Source organism: Somniosus microcephalus, chromosome 15 (assembly GCF_052327205.1).
Source record: "Somniosus microcephalus isolate GS21.2 chromosome 15, FLI_Smic_1.0, whole genome shotgun sequence".
Taxonomy (NCBI): domain Eukaryota; kingdom Metazoa; phylum Chordata; class Chondrichthyes; order Squaliformes; family Somniosidae; genus Somniosus; species Somniosus microcephalus.
In genome coordinates this window covers 29,950,273-29,970,415 of record NC_141001.1, presented here as the reverse complement: position 1 = coordinate 29,970,415, position 20,143 = coordinate 29,950,273, and the positions used below count along the sequence as shown (strand labels likewise).

Below are 20,143 nucleotides of genomic sequence, written 5' to 3'. Positions count from 1 at the left end.
ATCATAACTTCCTTGCTTTTGTGCGCTATGCCTTTATTTATGAAGCCCAGGATCCCGTATGCTTTTTTAACCACTTTCTCAACCTGCCCTGCCACCTTCAACAATTTGTGCACATATACCCCAGGTTTCTCTGTTCATGCACCCCCTTTAGAATTGTACCCTTTAGTTTATATTGCCTCTCCTCATTCTTCCTCCCAAAATGTATCACTGCACTTTTCTGCATTAAATTTCATCTGCCACGTGTCCGCCCATTCCACCAGCCTGTCTGTCCTTTTAAAGTCCATCACTATCCTCCTCACTGTTCACTATACTTCCAAGTTCTGTGTCATCTGCAAATTTTGAAATTGTGCCCTGTACACCCAAGTCTAAGTCATTTATTATATATCAAGAAAAGCAGTGGTCCTAGTACCGACCCCGGGGAACCCCACTGTGTTCCTTCCTCCAGTCCTATAAACAACTGTTTACGACTACTCTGTTTCCTGTCACTTAGCCAATTTTGTATCCATGCTGCCACTGTCCCTTTTATTCCATGGTCTTCAACTTTGCTGGCAAGCCTATTATGTGGCACTTCATCAGATGCCTTTTGGAAATCCATGTACACCACATCAACCGCATTGCCCTCATCAACCTCTCTGTTACCTCATCAAAAAACTCAATCAAGTTAGTTAAACACAACTTGCCTTTAACAAACCCATGCTGGCTTTCCTTAATTAATCCACACTTGTCCAAGTAATTGTTAATTTTGTCCCGGATTATCGTTTCTAAAAGCTTCCCCACTACGGAGGTTAAACTGACTGGCCTGTAGTTACTGGGTTTATCCTTGCACCCTTTTTTGAACAAGGGTGTAACATTTGCAATTCTCCAGTCCTCTGGCACACCCCAGTATCCAAGGAGGATTGGAAGATTATGGCCAGTACCTCTGCAATTTCCACCTTTGCTTCCTCAGCATCCGAGGAGGCATCCCATCCGGTCCTGGTGACTTATCTACTTTATGTACAGCCAGCCTTTCTAGTACCTCTTACATAGGATATACAGCACAGAAGCAGGCCATTTGGCCCAACCAGTTCATGCTGGCATCTATGCTCCACTCGAGCCTCCTCCCGTCCTTCCTCATCTAGCCCCATCAGCATAACCCTCTATTCCCTTCTCCCTCATATGCCTATCTAATCGCCCCTTAAATGCATCTATACTATTCGCTTCAGCCACTCCCTGTGGTAGCAAGTTCCACATTCTTACTACTCTGGGCAAAGTTTCTTCCGAATTTCCTACTTGATTCCCTGGTGACTATCTTATACTGATGGCCTCTAGGTTTGCTCTTCCCCACAAGTGGAAACATTCTCTCTGTATCCACTCTATCAAAACCTCTCATGATTTTAAAAGACCTCTATTAGGTCACCCCTCAGCTTTCTCTTTTCAAGAGAAAAGAGACCAGCCTGCCCATCCTTTCCTGATAGGTGTACCCCTGCATTTCTGGCAATCAATTTTTATCCCATCCAGCATCTCAACTACCTCCTCTTTCACTGTGACTTTGGCAGCATCTTCTTCCTTGGTAAAGACAGATGCAAAGTACTCATTTAGGACCTCAACCATGCCCTCTGCATCCATCCGTAGGTCTCCATTTTGGTCCGTAATCGGCCTACCCCTCTTCTTACTATCCATTTACTATTTATATGCCTATCGAAGACTTTTGGATTCCCTTTTATGTTAGCTGCCAATCTGTTCCCATACTCTCTCTTTGCCCCTCTTATTTCCTTTTTCACTTCCCCTCTGAACTTTCTATATTCAGCCTGGTTCTCACTTGTATTCTCAACCTGACATCTGTCATACGTCCCCTTTTTCTTCTTCATCTTACTCTCTATTTCTTTCATTATCCAGGGAGCTCTGACTTTGGTTGCCTTACATTTCCCCCTTGTGGAAATGTACCTCAACTGTACCCAAACCATCTCCTCTTTAAAGGACGCCCATTGTTCCATTACAGTTTTGCCTGCCAATCTTTGATTCCACTTTACTTGGGCCAGATCCATTCTCAACCCACTGAAATTGGCCGCCTTCCAATTAAGTATTTTTACTCTAGATTGCCCCCTGTCCTTTTCCATAACTAATCTAAATCTTATAATACTGTGATCACTGTTCCTTAAATGTTCCCCTACTGACACTTGTTCCACTTGACCCACCTCATTCCCCACAACCAGATCCAGCAATGCCTCCTTCCTCGTTGGGCCGGAAACATACCGATCAAGAAAGTTCACCTGAACACACTTCAGAAATTCTTCCCCCTCTCTGCCCCTTAAACTATTACTGCCCAAGTCTATAATTAGGATAGTTGAAGTCCCCCATTATCACTCCTCTGTAGTTCTTGCACCTCTCTGTAATTTCCCTGCAAAGTTGCTCCTCTATATCCTTCCCACTAGTTGGTGGCCTATAGAATACACCGAGTAGTGTAATGGCACCCCTCCTGTTTCTAAACTCTAACCAAATCGATTCTGTCCTTGACCCCTCCAGGACATCCTCTCTCTCCAGCACTGTAATATTCTCCTTAATCAATACTGCTACCCAATCCTGCCCTTTTCCGTTATCGCCACGACATCATATTCCCATGTGCCTTTTTGTGCTTGCCGCTCACCAACCTAATTTACCACACTTCGTGCATTCACACACACGCACTGTAAACCTATCATAGACCTCCTTGTATTCTCTTAGTCTGACCCCACCTTATACCTTACTATTTCTTACTCTAGTGCTATCTGTCTCTCCCAATCCTTTGTGCACCTTGTTTCTCCTTTCTAATGCTACATCCTGGTGCTCACCCCCCTGCCAAGCTAGTTTAAACCCTCCCCAACAGCACCAGCATACCCCCCTGTGAGGACATTGGTCCCAGCTCCGTGAGGTGCAACCGTCTGGCCTGTACAGGTCCCCCCTCTCCCAGAACTAGTCCCAATGTCCTAGAAATCTAAACCCTCACTCCTGCACCATCTCTCCAGCCACGCATTCATCTGCTCTATCCTCCTATTTCTATACTCACTAGCTCGTGGCACCGGGAGTAATCCAGAGATTACTACCCTTTGAGGTCCTGCTTTTTAATCTCTTTCCTAGCTCCCTAAAATCTGCCTGCAGGACCTCATCCCTCTTTGTAGTTATGTCGTTGATAATGATATGGACCACGACCTCTGGCTGTTTACCCTCCCCCCTCAATGTCCTACAGCCGCTCAGTGACATCCTTGACTCTGGCACCAGGGAGGCAACATACTACAGGAAACTCTTTTTTATCCGGGACCGGCGTGGTGCCGGTTGATCAAAAAGTCCAGATTACAGAGAGGTATACTTACCAAGGTACAAGAGCCCCGTACACGGCCACAGGTGCAGGAGCCCCGGTTACAGAGCATTTGTGCAGGAGTCCCGGTTGCACGGCCACAGATCCAGGAACCCCGGTTACACGGCCACTAATATATAGTAAAACCTACCTGAAGCAACTCTTGAATTTTGCTGGTTAAGAGAGATTTCCAGATATTTAGGTGCCGGTTAAAAGAGAGTTTCCTGTATCCTGGTATCACAGCTGCGGCTTCAGAAACGCCTGTCTGTTCCCCTAACTCGAATTTCCTATCACTATTGCTTTCTCGAACTTCCTCCTCACCCCTTGTACAGCTGAGCTGCCCTTGGTTCCATGGACTTGGCTCTGACTGTGCTCCCCAGAGGAACCATCCTGAATACTGGTTAGAGAGTGAGATGCACTTGGGACTCCTGCACGACCTGCCTGGTCCTCCTTGTCCGTCTGACAGTCACCCATTACCTCTCTGCCTGCACGCTCTTACGCTGCAGGGTGACCACCTCTTGAAACGTGCTATTCACATAGCTCTCGGCCTCACGGCTGCACCGCAGTGACGCCAGCTGCTGCTCCTCAAGCTCCAAAACCTGGCGCTTGAGCTCCTCCAGCTGACAACACTTCCTGCACATGTGGTCGTCCAGGACATGGGAAGTGTCCTGGAGTTCCCACGAGGCACAGGATGTGCATGCCACGGGACCGAGGTGCCCTGCCATGTCTCTACTTAATAGACTATTAAGTAACTTAACAGAAATAAACTTAAGCTTTAAAAAAAAAAAAATCACCAGCTACTCACCAATCAGCTCCTTCCCTTGTGCTGACATGACTTACCTCGCTCCCTTTGGGCTCTGGGCTCTTAGGCCTACCTTTTTCTGCAGCCGCTCCTCTTGCTCTCCTGCAGGTCCACTCCCGTGTCTATTAACTTCGAGACCTTGGGTTCTGTGGCTCCACTCCTCTTTTTCAGTCAGATGTCTTACCCGCCCTTCTCCTCTCCACCGAATCCTGCGCTCATCAAATTCCTCCGCCCTGCTTGCGATCCACTCCGTTTGCTTTCTCCCAGCTCTGTCTCCAAGCTCTGCTCAAGCTGGAGACCATATGACAGAATTTGGTGCCAGATTATAAAATGGCCTCAATAGTTCTGGCGCTGTAAAGAAAGCTTTAAAGAAAGATCAAGTATATTGTAAAATTTAACTGCCATGCATTACAGCGCACGCACATCTGTTTTCTAATTCGGCTGATTTACATATGTAATTGAAACTCATTCCAGGTTTTGGACTCATAGGCTACATGTCACAAACAGATGGAGTTATGATATTCACTGGATTCAGTGGGGATGACTTTATCCTTTGTTGGCAGCTTTTATTTTTCCAGTAAGGGAGAAAAATGGAAGGAATTCTGTGTTGCTGAATATTCCAATTCTGTAACAATCCAATTGTATTTATAGAAAGTAAATTTTGATGGAGTTATAAGTAATCAAAATCAGATTGAAAACCTATCCCTGAAATATTCGAGTCAATATAAAACTGTTAAAGTGTGTGGGGTAATACATGCCAGGAACTTTGCTGCAAAACACAAATAACCATCAGCATAGATTCCATTACCGTGCATGTTCCTAGTCAATGAGCAGAACTTGATTTCAAAGCTGTTGTATTTAACAGTTGCTGCATGATTAAAAATGTCAAGATGGAAAACCACCTATTTATTTATTTTCTGAGAAACAAATTTTCCCAGCAATGACCATTTTGAAGACAAACTCATTTCAGTAACATAGACTTTACTCTTGCCACTGACCTCTGCTCTTCACCTCAAGGAGTCCTGCTAATTACAGAAATTCAGCTGACCTTGCCTCAATCTTTCATCCAGTTTATAAGCCTCCAATTTTTCCTAGTCAGTCATTTTGTTGCTTGAAGTAAGTATAAGTCCAAACTAGACAAAATCTTGAGAGACATTGCTGTTCTCTGTGGTCTCGTGGGTGAATATATTGCAAATATTCACACTGAGTAACACAGAGCAGGAAGGGCCCAAATCCGATGCATGGTAAAATCAACCACGGTTTGTGTACATGATCACTAAACAGTGACTCCTGATGAAAAGTCAGCGTATGTGGACATTGGGAGAGGGCGGTGCCCAACTTGGGTGTGATGCCTCCCCAGGATCAAGTAGTCTACCAGTGCTCATTGTCGCTGCTCACACATGAAGATGAGCCTCTCGGGAGAGCTCTTGGCATCAGTGGTACCCAAGAAATATTCATTGGCTTGAGGAAAGGGGTTTGAAAATTACGGGGGGGGCAAGGGAAAAGAGATACATAATGTATGACAATTGGAGGTGATGATTTTGGTTAATGTTGCCAGCAGCTCCAGGATACTCTAATCTCCATGACTACACCAGTTGCTTCAGTTTTCAGGTCACATACAAATATTAATATTCAGTAATAAAGCTGCTCCCGTGTCAAGAATAGCTTAATTACTGTAACATTAGCCCTAAGTTACTAAAACAAGCCCCTGATGAAACCGAATATGTCTTGTACATCAAATTTTTGAGATACATCCTACATGTCACAGTAACAAATCTCTGCATCACACTTAAGAGGGGAAAACTGTTCATTGCCCCCTCGTTTCAGAGAAACTTCCCCATAAATGTTAGTCAAGATGTGCCTAAGAGCAGTTATCTTCTAATTGGACCTTAAGGTGAACATATTTACAACAATATGACCTTTGTCCTTAAAGGGACAGGCCAGGCTTCAAGCAGCTCCCCCTTCGCAGCAAAATACTTAAGCAGCATGTGTAACAAGGTGGAAGCAAAGTTGTCAGGCTGGAGGAGATTGCAGAGGTAAGGCAGAGTGAGGCCATGGAGTGATTTGTAAACAAGGATGAGAATTCAGTTTCAATGTGCTGGGGAATTCAGAGCCAGTGAAGGCTGACAAGAACACAAATGATTGATGCGTGGGGCTTAGTACAGAAATGCAAGTGGCAGAGTTAGAGATGAAACATGAGTTCTACCCCACTTCTAACTTATTTAAAAATCTTTTATTTATCTTGTGTCTTCATCTTCTAGGTTCCCTCCATTCCAAACAAAAAGCGTTTTCAATGGCTGATGAACATCTTATAAAAGCTAGTTTTCCAGCCAGTCTAAAGCACAAATTCTCACGGTTAGACATATTTAAAAAAAAAATACACCATCAAGCAGTTCTGCCAAATGAGCATACTTGGCAATCTCCGAGTCTGCCGGGGTCTGGACAAATAAGTTTGTCCGCAGCATTACAAAGATAAAAGGATTTGAGAACAATTTGATAGGTTCAGGGTAAAATTTGCCAATACTGACCAGCACACTGCCTAACCTGAAGGAAAATTTGATTCACTTTTGGGTGGCCCACCTGTCTTTTTTTCCCGCTTGTTATTTTCGAGGAACATTCCAAGCGCAGCTGAACGGGCAAACAACCTGCTGCCAGGTATGTATCTAAGCCACTCTTGAACCGCCCACTCAAGTCCATCGCATATTTTTTTCTCTATAACTGGGTACTGTAGTTGGAGCAAGCATTAGATGCACACTTATACTGGGTAAAAGGAGCTGTGAGGAGGATCATTACACAAATACATTTGGATGATTCACATATAACCATAAAAACCCCTTTGTCCTTTTTATGAGATTATAACTGCAGTTAATCATTTCGCACAGTTGCTGCACAAGACTGCATGAGTTATTAACTCAATTTATATAAAGGTCGCAAAAACCTTCACGAGTAATTTCATGTGAGTTGTAAGGCACCAGACTTCAGTCTGATTTCCTTCAGTGTCTCTCTTTTGACCCATAGACAACTGCAATTTATTTTTTAATATTGTTTTTAAATTTAATATACTGTATATGTATTTTTCTTTTTTTTTCAATGTTATCTTCCTGAAAATGTGACACTTTTCTGTCATTTTTAAGGAATGTTTTCTGCCACAATCATGTGTAATGTTATTGGTTTTAGCCATATTATCTGTGCTTGGTTATTAGCTGACTTCCAGCCCCACATCTCAATTGGTCAACAACCAATTCCTCTTTGCTCCACAGCAAGATAGAAAGACACACAGGTTGCAGTTTTCTTTCCTCAACATTTTAAAAGTCAGCAAACAAAAGTATTTTCTTCACCACCCTCCTCTGGTGCCTCTGGCCTGATGCCAACTCACCAAAGGCAAAAACGCATTGAGCATTTCAAAGAACTTGAAAACAGTTCCCAATCACAGGTGGAAACTGCATTACAACTGTTTCTCGGGAGGGGGGGGAGTTCGGCAGCAACAGCTGCCACAGCACTAAGCTCTTTAACTGACATGCAGCTGGCTCTTAGCTCATTGCTGAGAATCCAGCTTGGGAATTTATTGCTGTGCGTCACTGAGGGATGGGAGATGAGGATGCACAGTCTCTACCTGCCCCCTGAATTTTACCAGAACTCCTCTACCTTCACACTACCACACCCAGCTCCCTCCAACACTACTAAACCCCAGTCCACCCCTATAATAAGACCTTGCCCCACAATGCCCACACACCTCAAGTCCCTCTTTGCAACCATCCACATCCCCCCCCCCCCATGCTCTCATTCTCCACACACGAAGCTACTTGCATTATTCCCCTAACCAAGCATACTTTCCCAAATACTCCAGGCCCAGCACTTCCACTTCTCTCACCCACCAATTTTTGCTCGTATACTTCCAGAACCTGCTCCTCCATTCCACTCTTCCACATTCAATACTGCATTAACTCTTCCCGCGCCCCCCTCCCCCGCCATATTGCCATGCCCTACAATTTCACTCCCACTACTAGAATTACATAGAATTTACAGCACAGAAACAGGCCATTTGGCCCAACTGGACCATGTCAGTGTTTATGCTCCACACGAGCCTCCTCCCACCCCTCTTCATCTAACCCTATCGGCATATCCTTCTATTCCTTTCTTCCTCAGGTGTTTGTCTAGCTTTCTCTTAAATGCATCTATGCTGTTCCTTGTGGTAGCGAGTTCTTGCCACTCTTGGGGTAAAGAAGTTTCTCCTGAATTTTTTCTTGCATTTATTGGTGGCTGTCTTCTATTTATGGTCTCTAGTTTTGGTCTTCCCCACAAATGGAAACATCTTCTCTATGTCTACCCTAACGAACCCTTTCATAATCTTAAAGACCTACACCCAAGACAACACTCCCAATCCCAGTACCTTCGCTGCTGCTCCCACCCCTTGCTGCACATTTTCCATTGCTCTGAGGCCCCAGCAGAAACCCCTCAACTACTCACTGCCCTCCACTATTTACTCCTCACTGATCTACCCCCAGTGCCCAGTGTCATTGCAAATTGTCACTGTATTCTTTGCAAAACTACTCCCTAGTTACTAACAACTGCTTCCCATGTCCATTGCACTTCAGATACAGCACCCTTAGCAAATTATTTGTAGAAAGGCTAGAGGATAAATTTTAAAAGCTTTATTTACATGAAGCTGATGTCAAGTGTTTTCTTTATATAGAGAGGATAAGAGTGAGTAGGTGTGTGTAAGGCAGAACTCCAGAATAGTCACTTTTTCTCAGCAAATAGTAGAATTGTATCTTTGACTCTAATGGTATTTTAGTGGGAACTGGGAGCTGCAAGAGATGGGTGACCTGCAGAGCCTCAACTTCTCTTACTACCTGTTGATACTCCCAGCCCGAACTCCCATGCCTTCCTACACTTGTCACTCACTGCTGCTACCTCCTGCACCAAACCATCCCACTTCCTGGAAGTCTCCTAAATTTCCAGTCTCGCATTTCCATCACATTGATTTTTCTCAAAGTAAAACAGCAGCAAATCATAACTGTTGAGTAAGCTTACTCACTCTTAACCTCTGTATATAAATCAAAAGCGAGGAAAATAGTTAGAAAACTACCAATGAGAAACAACCAAGGACTTAAGAAAAAAGCCAATGATCCTGACAGACAAGTTAGGGAAATCTATCAATAAATCGAGGAGAAGGTGAACTAGTTGAATCAGTCGTCTTCAAACACTTTTCATTCCATTTTTTCCCTCAGTAAATTTGAAATTTCTGCTGTCCAAAATAAGGTTTTAAACAAAATTTTAAAAATTACATATTTCACAATAATGATTTCATTTACTCATTCAATTGTCTTCTGTGTCTTTTAGTTCCTTCTTGAAACTTTTTGCTTCAAAGCCTCAGTCTATCTTGGAATCCTAGACTTTGACCGGATATTCTTTTCCCAGAACAGTTGAAGGGAGTTACCAGCCAAATCTGTGGATTCTGAGCACGTTCAGAATTTCCCAGCATGCATCAGTAGGCTACTCTTGCGTTCAAGAAGAATCGTGTCTGCCCTCATCCAATGAATTTCTTTGCTTTAACCGAAAGACATTGAAAAACACTGGAGATTGAATTTGCACAGCTTTATTTCAAACGTTTTGCATTTAAAATAGTAACAACTACTCTTCGATTATGAACGTCCCAATTTTTATCTCGCCTTAGACAACATCTGTAATTAACAGCGCCTGTGGTTTTTGTTACCATTTAGCATGCAAAATAAAGATTGTTTATCTGGAATAGATTTCTTTTTCTCGATGGAAAAAGTGCTATTTGTTTGTTTTTCCACCTGATTTAAACCTAGCTGGGAGATGACTTTGAACAGTGAATGTAATATGGACTCCTAACAAAAGCAGTTAATTCTTTGTCGATTAACTCTGATAACCCCATCTGTATTGCTCAGATAGGTGCATGAAAGTAGTGTGGTACTGAGCCACACCAAATTGGAAGCTCACAGGTTCTTTATGGTGTTTGTCATAGAAATTAAATAAAAGTGTCTACCTTAATGATAGTATATTCTTGGGGTTCTGTATATTCTTGGGGTTCTGTATATTCTTGGGGTTCAGATTAAATACTTCAGTGTCAATAGGATTACTGCCCTGAAATCATTCCCAAATGCGCAAATAAACTTTCTCCTCAATGAAGATTGCATTCTGTAATTGCACTTCTGTATTGCACTATTGTTTCTAATAAACAATATATTCTTTTCTCCCCTTTGACCCCATTGGTTTTGACTTTATTGAACCAGTAAGCTGGAGCCTATGTTCACAGGGCTTGTGTTTGGCGATTAGCTGACCTTTTTGTACATCCAGTCTTCTCAACCCACTATGTGCTCTGCGCTCCTTTTCTTGGCTCTACAAATATTGATAGAGTATGTGACGATGTACTGCTTTGTTTCCAGCAGCCATCCCTATGTTTGGAGAGAATGACGTGTTTAAGGCTGTTCTATGAAGTTATATGGGGAAAGAGCGGGCGAGTGGGTATAATTGTATAGCTCTTTCAAGGAGCTGGCATAGACACAATGGGCCAAATGGCCTCCTTCTGATATCAACCCAGTATGAATTTAAAGAAAATTCTGAACCAGTATTCAGTAGCGCCAGTACAGACTATACCATCAGCACCCCTACAGTAGACTTGAAAAGCATGATTTGTACTATGTTCACATGGTCACTAACAATGAGTTTTTAATCAGAAGCTGTACTTTGTTTTGATTAGCTAAACATGACTAATTTCCTGCTGTAATGTACTGTGTTTTTTGGCGGCATTCCTGACTTTTTTTGAGCAAAATCTCCTCGGGATGCAGTTTAAATTTTTGCACTTAAATTGTATTACAACCATACCCCACTGAATCGCATGCCTTGTCCCCAGAATAGAGGTAGCGCTGGGTATTGTGTTCACAAGGGGGCAGCACTTCATCAGCAAAACAAATCTTATCTCGACAGGTGGAAAATTGGAACCTTGTCCTACTTTGCTGTTAAAATTATGTAATAATTAACTAAACAACATAATAGAGGCAAAGAGCATGATTTTTTTTTTAATACACTTGGATGCCAAGTTGGAAGAGTTATGCTGCATTCATACTTGGCTGCAGTATGGGTTCCAGCCGCCAATACTCATTTGCACTACTTGCCTGGAACTGCAGTCTCCTGACTGGAAGAGAGCGCGGCACGTGCGTCAACGGTCTCACCATTTAAGTGAAATGCAGAAGGTTTAAAAGTATCCAGGAGGCCCATGGATCCCTTTTTAAATGCAGGTTGACAATAGGCCCTGACACCAGATTGCTGTATCTTTGGCATTGCTGCAAAGCAGAAAGCACTTTGCAGCAACTCTGAAGTACTTGAGAGGAGAACATTAATGAGCCAAAAACACCTGAATGTTAAGCATATTACTTGTGCTATTAAGTGGAGTATTCTTTTTTGTGAAATAATGGTGGGAGGTATATGAAAGTAAATTGCGCAATCAAATATTTGATTCTAGTACAACTGCTTAAATAAAATATTCTGTCTCAATAATGAAGCTGATTGTGTACAGCCCCAAACTGTTGGAGTAGACTCAGGACTCATGGGTGTTTGCATTCTTGTGTCATCCATTCAAATATGTTACATTTTTGTACTTTTCCCTGTGTGTGTTTTTGCACCATTGTGTGTGTTTTTGCACCATTGTGTCCATTATTGTTCAGGTTCCTTTGATTAAAAGGGTCACTGCAGCTTGTAGACATCTCAACAGACACCATGGTTTGTGTTCCCGTTACTATGTCTGGAAGAATGATAGAGCGGTACAGTACTGCCTGGACAACTTTCCTTAACAGGCAAATGACATGGTCTTGGCGAGTGAACGACAGAGTTGCTGCTAAGTGCTTTCTGCTTTGCAGCAATGCTAAAGTTATGGCATCGATCTGGTGTCTGGGCCTATTGTCAACCTGCGTTTAAAGAAGGGATCCTTGGGCCTCCTGGATACTTTTTAAACCACCTGCATTTCACTTAAATGGTTAAACTGATGATGCATGTGCAGCGCTCTTTTCCAGTCAGGAGATTGCAGTTCCAGGTAAATGGTACAAATGAGTATTGGCGGCTGGAACCCATACTGCAGCCAAGTATAAATGCAGCATAATTCTTCCAACCAGGCATCTAAGGGTATTTTTTTTTTTTAATGTTCTTTTCTAAAGTGTCCTCTGTTCTCCCCCAGCCCCTAGGGAAAGCCCAAAATTATTCGTCCAGGTTAAAATATAGGTGTGAGTGATGCAGTACTGTTGTAATTTCATGTGTATCTAGTGGATCTCTTTTGGCTTTGCTCATGACGAGTCCGAGAATACAGTGTTTTACATACATAGAATTACATAGAATTTACAGCGCAGAAACAGGCTATTCGGCCTAGCTGGTCTATACCGGTGTTTATGCTCCACTCGAGCCTCCTCCCACCTTACTTCATCTCACTCCATCAACATATCCTTCTATTTTTTTATCCTATATAATGTAATGTTATTAGCACTACTGATTTACAGTGATTGAATAAGCAAAATTGCATTTTTTATTAGAGTATTGTAGGAACATCATTTTGAGATAATTGTCACAAGAATGCAGCGGGTGGGGGTGGTGAGGACATAAGATTTTTTTCTTTTGCGCAGCGAGTTATGACCTGGAGCCTATCTCCCACCTACCTGCACTGCCTGAAAGGGCGGTGGAAGCAGATTCAATAGTAACTTTCAAAAGAGAATTGGATATGTACTTGAACAGGAAAATTTTGCAGGGCTATGGGGAATGGAACTAATTGGATTGCTCGTTCAAAGAGCTAGCTCGGGCTCGATGGGCTGAATCGTCCCCTCCTGTGCTGTATGATGCTATAATATTTCAGGATCAAAAACTATTACATGCATATTGGTGGGAAAATTGTAAATCCGTCACCTTGATTACTTTTAAAAGCTAATTTAACTACATAGTTAATTTTATCACTTAGCTTTTTTAAAGCTTAGGATACAGAGGAAGATGGCAGGGAAGATGTCCCAGGTAGATAGGAGATAGGCTCTAGGAACTGTAGGTAGCAGTTGTTGAGGAATTGGAAAGCTGTATGGGTTGGGAAGGTTGCTCTGGGTTTTGGGATGAGTGTCATAGCATGCCATGTTGAAGTAGTGGAGAGGAGTGCGAGGGTCCGGTGGGGTAGATTGTGGGACATGGAGCACTAGGAGGGAAAGTAGGTTTCCTACAGGAAACACGTGGCTGTCCTTTTAAGGCAAGTCATAATTATTTTAAATTGGATGATCTATTATTTAGCTATATTTTAAATAATACCGGTCCTTCAAGTCAGTGGTCGGAAAGTATAAAATTACTCTCCATTCTGGACCTTCCTTCCACAATTGGATCCCATTCCTCTGGAGCACCCATACCATTTCCCCATTGGACAGTGGTGTTTGTGAGCACTGGTAAGGAGGTACCAGGGTCTGTTCGAGCAGTGGGAAAGGCGTGTTGGCAGTGCTGGGAGGAATCGTGGGTTGTGAAAGGAGCACGGAAGAGGCGCGCTTGGATGTGGGGAGTACTGGGTGAGAGGGGTGTTGAGTGTAACAACACTAGGATGGCAGAAGTAGTATACGAGAACATTGGAGCAGACTAATGTAGAATTACTGGGAGGGGAATTGTGGGGTGCTGCTGATAAAAACAGGATGATGGGGTGTTTCTCTGAAACAGTAGGAGGGGCATGGGTGTTTTGTGTGTAAGGAGGGTGGCGGAGCGTGAAAAAGAAGGGGGAATGGTATGGGTGCTCCAGAGAAATGGGATCCAATTGTGGCAAGAGGGTCCAGAATGGAGAGTAATTTTATCCTTTCCGACCGCTGACTTAAGGAGCCGGTATTATTTAAAATACAGCTACATAATACAGATTTCCTCATCACTGCTGGGGTAATCCTTTGAGGGAGGAATCATCCAATCATTGCAGGGGGGGACTATATTTAAAATAACTACACCAAAAATATTGGAAGCTCTAAAGCACTTGTAGCCACTACTCTGCAGTGGTCGGGAATGTGGCTCTGAGCATTTGGGGGAGGTGGGTGGGTGGGGTCTTGAGGTCTCTGATAATGTTGGCTGAGGGGATACAGCATGAGTGGGGGACGCAAGTTGATTGTGCAGAATCGGCAGCAGCCAGAGAGCAGGCAGTAGGCCAGGTTGTAGTATCCCCATGATCAATGGCGTTTGGAGATGTCCCAGTTGCATCTTCACAAGTAAATTATCAACAATGCCCATCTGCCTTACATGCCAAACTAGGGGGTTACCTTGCAGAACCGAGTGTGCAGTTTGGGCTTTGGCTCACTGCCCGCCTCTGAAGCAGTAAACATGTGGACGTAGCCTGTAAAATGGAGGGGAATGATCAGGTCATAATAAGAGAGGGAACTTTTCTACCCACACCCCAGGCCAACGGACCCCAAACAAGGACAAATCCCCTACCGCAACCTTGGGGCACCCTGAACCGTAGGTCATTCTTTGGTATAATTTTGGATTGGGTCAAATAAAGCCCCAGTAAAGCTGTTGTCACAATAATATCCTTAAATTTAAAATGGCATGAAGAAAAGGACTTTTTCAGACAGCCAGGTTAGGCACGATGGGCTGAATGGCTTCCTTCTGTGCAGTGAAATTATTTGATTCTAAATATCAGGAGGTTCAATCATCCAATTAAAAAAAATTATGACTTGGCTTAAAGAAAGGACAGCCATGTCTTTGCTGTGAGAAACCCATCTTAACCCCGTCCCCTCGAGCATGCCAAGCTCTCACAACAGTGGATACAGATTCAATAGTAGCCTTCAAAGGGGAATTGGATAAATACTTGAAGGAGAAAAAAATGCAGGGATATAGGGAAAGAGCGGGGGACTCGGACTAACTGTATTGCTCTTCAAAAGAGTCACGCAGACTCGATGGGCCGAATGGCCTTCTGTATTGTACTGTTCTATGAACTGGGTTTGCCAAACCAGCGTTGCCTCATTCTCTTCCAAAAGCAGAGGTGGTCATACTAATCAAAAAACTACCCTTCACTCTGCAGCAGGCACCATCCTAGTGGAAGATGCATCCTAATCGAGAGCCGAATAGTAGAGAAGCTACTTGCGCTGTTAAACATCTATGCCCTAAATGGAGATGCTCACATTTCCCACAGCAGTATTTTTATCATTCACCCCTGCCCTCCACTTGGAGATCTCAGTAATATTGGGAAGAGACCTGACCTGTGCCCTATCCCCATGCCTCAACAAGCTTCCTGCCAACTCCGGATGCCTTGGATAGGGAGCTACAGTAGTGCATCAGTGGTGCAGGGAACTCGGCCGTGTAGATATATGACAGACTTTCTACCCGAGAGAGAAGGTGTTCACCTTTTATTTCAATTGGATGCAGGTCATACTTCAGACTTGATTACTTCTTCTGGGAGCAACATTACCTGGTGGAGATCCAAAGCTGTGATATTGGTGCTATCAACATCTCCAACCACACACTTGTCACTCTCCAGTTATAAATAGACAGCCTACACTTTTCGTCCCCAACACTGGCACCTACCTCAACCTCTCGTTCCTTAGTGTGCGCAAATTTGCACCGCTATCTGCACACAACTTATCCAATTTATTCTGAGAATGAGAACCCTGATATCTCCTCAGCATTACGGGAAGGTGCAAAAGCAGTCCTCAGAGAAATGGCAAAAAGCTCTAAATCCAGAACGAACTGGAACGTGAGTGAACTAGAAACCCAACATACATGGTCAGTGCTGAAAGGGCCCTGATCCAGGCTGCTGGAGTGCTCATCAGCATACTGTCTGTGGTCAATAAAAGAATGCTGCAATACACCACAGTCAAATAATGTGCACAGGTTGGGGGGGAACTCCCAGCATATGACCTGTGCAAACAAACACAGAACAGAACCAATACATCAATCCTAAAACTGGACAGTCAAACCACCAGTGACTCCACTGAGAGTTTGGCAGATACTATGCCTCCCTCTACACCAGAGGTATGGATCACACAGTAAGAAACTGAGCAGGTCGTAACTGGCCTCCCACTTTCCTACCTCACAGATAAAAACTTGCAGCACATTCGAAAGCTGTCACAGGTCTAGTCTGACTAGGCTCCACGCCAGATGGATTCATACATAGTTCTACTGACATGACCCCCATGCTGACAAGTGGACACCCTTCTAGAATCTTTCAGAACAGCCACAAATGGTGGTGTACATTAAGAGGGCGAGGACCCCAATACCTGTGCGTCATACAGGCCTATATCCTCCTCAACTGCAAAAGCAAACCAAAACAGGTTCATTTGAGGAAGCCTCTCGGCAGACAGCACCAGGCATTTGTTCAGTGTTGTGCGACACAGAAGCAGGATGAACACACCTGCCCTGGTGTTATCCCTGGATGCTGAGAGGGCTTTTGACTGATTAGAATGCAGCTTCGACTCTTTGACCTTAAAGTGACAGTTTTACCTTCGCAACAGAAGGCATTGTGCAAGTCTTGTCCTTTATAAAACTGATTCATTCAACTTACTGTGAGCACCACCACAGGAGGTCAACTAAATCAAATAAAATTGTATCTAGCGCACAGCTACCACAAATGTGAGAAATAAAACCAGTAATTCACCTGGATCCTCTTCACTTCACAGTAATTGGATTGCTTGGCTTTAAAGGGCAACAGCTGCACTTTATCAGCATAATGATACATGGTGCCTGACACAGTAGAATATTCCGTTCCTCATGAAGTAGCATTTCATTCAACTTACAAACACCAGAGCAGATCCATGTACACAGAAGAAATAGTGTGCATGTTCCTTTTATTTTACCCCTCTTAACGGGTGGAATTGTATTAGAACATAAGAACATAAGAAGTAGGAGCAGGAGTAGGCCATACGGCCCCTCGGGCCTGCTCCGCCATTCAATAGGATCATGGCTGATCTGAACCTAGACTCACGTCCACTTCCCTGCCCGCTCCCCGTAACCCCTAATTCCCTTACCAGCTAGGAAACTGTCTATCTCTGTTTTAAATTTATTTAATGTCACAGCTTCTACAGCTCTCTGAGGTAGCAAATTCCATAGATTTACGACCCTCTGAGTGAAGAAGTTTCTCCTCATCTCAGTTTTGAAATGGCAGCCCCTTATTCTAAGATTATGCCCCCTAGTTCTAGTCTCACCCATCAGTGGAAACATCCTCACCGCATCCACCCGATCAAGCCCCCTCACAATCTTATATGTTTCGATAAGATCGCCTCTCATTCTTCTGAATTCCAATGAGTAGAGACTCAACCTTTCCTCAAGTCAACCCCCTCAACTCCGGAATCAACCGAGTGAACCTTCTCTGAACTGCCTCGAGAGCAAGTATATCTTTTCTTAAATATGGAAACCAAAACTGTACGCAGTATTCCAGGTGTGGCCTCACCAGTACCCTGTATAACTGAAGCAAGACTTCCCTGCTTTTATACTCCATCCCCCTTGCAATAAAAGCCAAGATTCCATTGGCCTTCTTGATCACCTGCTGTACCTGCATACTAACCTTCTGTGTTTCATGCACCAGGACCCCCAGATCCCTTTGTACTGTAGCACTTTGCAGTTTCTCTCCATTTAGATAATAACTTGCTCTTTGATTTTTTCTGCCAAAGTGCATAACCTCACACTTTCCAACATTATATTCCATCTGCCAAATTTCTGCCCACTCACTTGTCTATGTCCTTTTGCAGGTTTTTTATGTCCTCCTCACTCACTGCTTTCCCTCCCATCTTTGTATCGTCGGCAAACTTGGATATGTTGCACTTGGTCCCTTCCTCCAAATCGTTAATATAGATTGTAAAGAGTTGGGGTCCCAGCACTGACCCCTGCGGCACACCACTAGTTACTGATTGCCAACCCAAGAATGAACCATTTATCCCAACTCTCTGTTTTCTGTTAGATAGCCAATCTTCCACCCATGCCAGTATATTACCCCCAATCCCGTGATTTTTTATCTTGTGCAGTAATCTTTTGTGTGGCACCTTGTCAAATGCCTTTTGGAAGTCCAAATACACCACATCCACTGGTTCCCCTTTATCCACCCTGTTTGTTATGTCCTCAAAGAATTCGAGCAAATTTGTCAAACAAGACTTCCCCTTCATAAAACCATGCTGACTCTCCGATTAAATTATGCTTATCCAAATGTCCTGTTACTGCTTCCTTAATAATGGACTCCAACATTTTACCAATGACAGATGTTAGGCTAACTGGTCTATAGTTTCCAGCCTTTTGTCTACCTCCCTTTTTAAATAAGGGCGTTACATTAGCAGTTTTCCAATCTGCTGGGACCTTTCCTGAGTCCAGGGAGTTTTGGAACACCAATGCATCTGCAATCCCTACCGCTACTTCTCTCAAGACCCTAGGATGTAAGCCATCAGGTATTTCACCAAACCTGATTGATCCAGGAAGATTAACCGTACTGAGGAAAAAGCAAGTCACATTTCAGTTCTTGACAAAAAGAGCTGAAATTTGATCAAACAAATGTTTGTAGAGAATGCTTTCAGCCTGCCTAGGTTTCTGACACTGAGGTTCTTCAGCATTCTGCCTCAGCACTGACAATGCACAAAAACCAATTCCCTTTGGGCCGGAGTTTGCCCAGAATGTCTCTCTGAAAAGCAATGGGAAATTTTCAGTGCCAGAAAATCTGTTGTTTCTCTTTCTACCTGCTGTTTTGCAATTTCTACCACACGCATTATTGGCACAGCAGGGATTTGAGAGCAGTTCTAATTGATGGGAGGTGCTTTCACCAGTGCCTGCTGCATATAGAAAATATGGATGCTTGACTAGTAGAAAATGAAATAAAAATGTCTCTGAATAGCTTTCTGGGGTAAAGTGTACAAGTGAAAAGAGTTTTTATACAGGCTCACAATGCCACAATATAGTGCACACTCCACTAATGAGGATCGTAATCATCAACAGAAAATGAATCATTGTATCTCAGTGTTTCTGAATCTAGGTGGTTCAAAATAAGATCATTGCCCTGTAACCAATGTCCACTGAATAATGGATTTTAAAACTGCCTAAGAGGATATGCTTAATAATTTTGCTACATATTACAAGCAAACAGCAAGGTAAGTAAATCCAAATTATTTTTATATATGGGTGCCCATACTGCTTTTATAAAAATAATAACAAGAGAAAAGTGGATTCCAGATAGCAATTACGAAGCAGTGACCTAATCAAGAGTTTCAGCGAATACAGTGAACCGCAAGAGTTTGTGCCAGAAGGTCTGGAAGTGTTGATGCAAGCTGTCTCTGCATTCTGTTTTTCTCTATGCTGCTGTTCACCCAAGGGGAGTCATGTTATGACATTATTGTCAAATAATCTGGCATAATTCACTGGAAAAATCCTGTGTCCAGTATATATATTTGTTTTATATATATATATATATATATATATATATATTTTCAAAATATGCTATACTTTTTTTATATATATATCATACAGTATAACATATTTTGAGTATGCATTAGATATTCTCTCTGGTTCAGCAGCGCTGGTCAATCCTGTAAGCAGATACAGCATCCCTTACATTCACAAGTTCACCGATACTGCCCAATATCTAGTAAAACAATAGCATAACTGGGGGAGAGGGGGAACAAGGAGACCCATTTGCTATATAAACTGGGTATCATAATCCTCCACAAGTGTTCTCACTTGCATTTTACCAGTTTTCTGAAAGGACTGATTAACATTTTAGTAGCATGATGCCAGATATGGATCATTAAGCTGCTTTATTTTACAGTCAGTAAAGGAATATAGAGTAACAGTTGTAATGGCTCTCACCTTATCTGAACTTAACTTCACTCCCTTCCGGCAAATAAGAAAAACAATAATAAACTAGGCCACCCTGTCCTAGTTAGAGAGTAATTGACCCTTCTCTTTGTGGTCTGGCTGAGTTGCAATCTGACCAGCCCTATCTTAATTTCCATCTCACCCCTGGGCCTACCTTTCACAGTAGACTTTCTAACCGACCTTGAACATGAGAGTCTTTGTACTCTCTCTGGACGGGAAGTTGGCAGTTTGAC

The 20,143-nt window shown here is 43.1% G+C and overlaps 1 protein-coding gene across 9 annotated transcripts in view; it reads left to right on the top strand.

Annotated features, from left to right (window-relative positions):
- LOC147106607 (activating molecule in BECN1-regulated autophagy protein 1-like) overlaps positions 1 to 20,143 on the top strand; it is a 514,247-nt gene that overhangs the window by 486,185 nt on the left and 7,919 nt on the right. The window contains exon 19 of one of the 9 annotated variants that reach the window (XM_086007605.1): positions 9,539 to 10,343. The exons of 7 other annotated variants lie outside the window; for them this stretch is intronic. In XM_086007605.1, coding sequence (XP_085863731.1) covers positions 9,539 to 9,699 — 161 coding nt within the window. In that variant the 3' untranslated portion in view covers positions 9,700 to 10,343. Of the gene's footprint in view, positions 1 to 9,455; positions 10,344 to 20,143 lie in introns of those variants that run through there. One more of the 9 variants, XM_086007608.1, reaches the window with a different exon arrangement.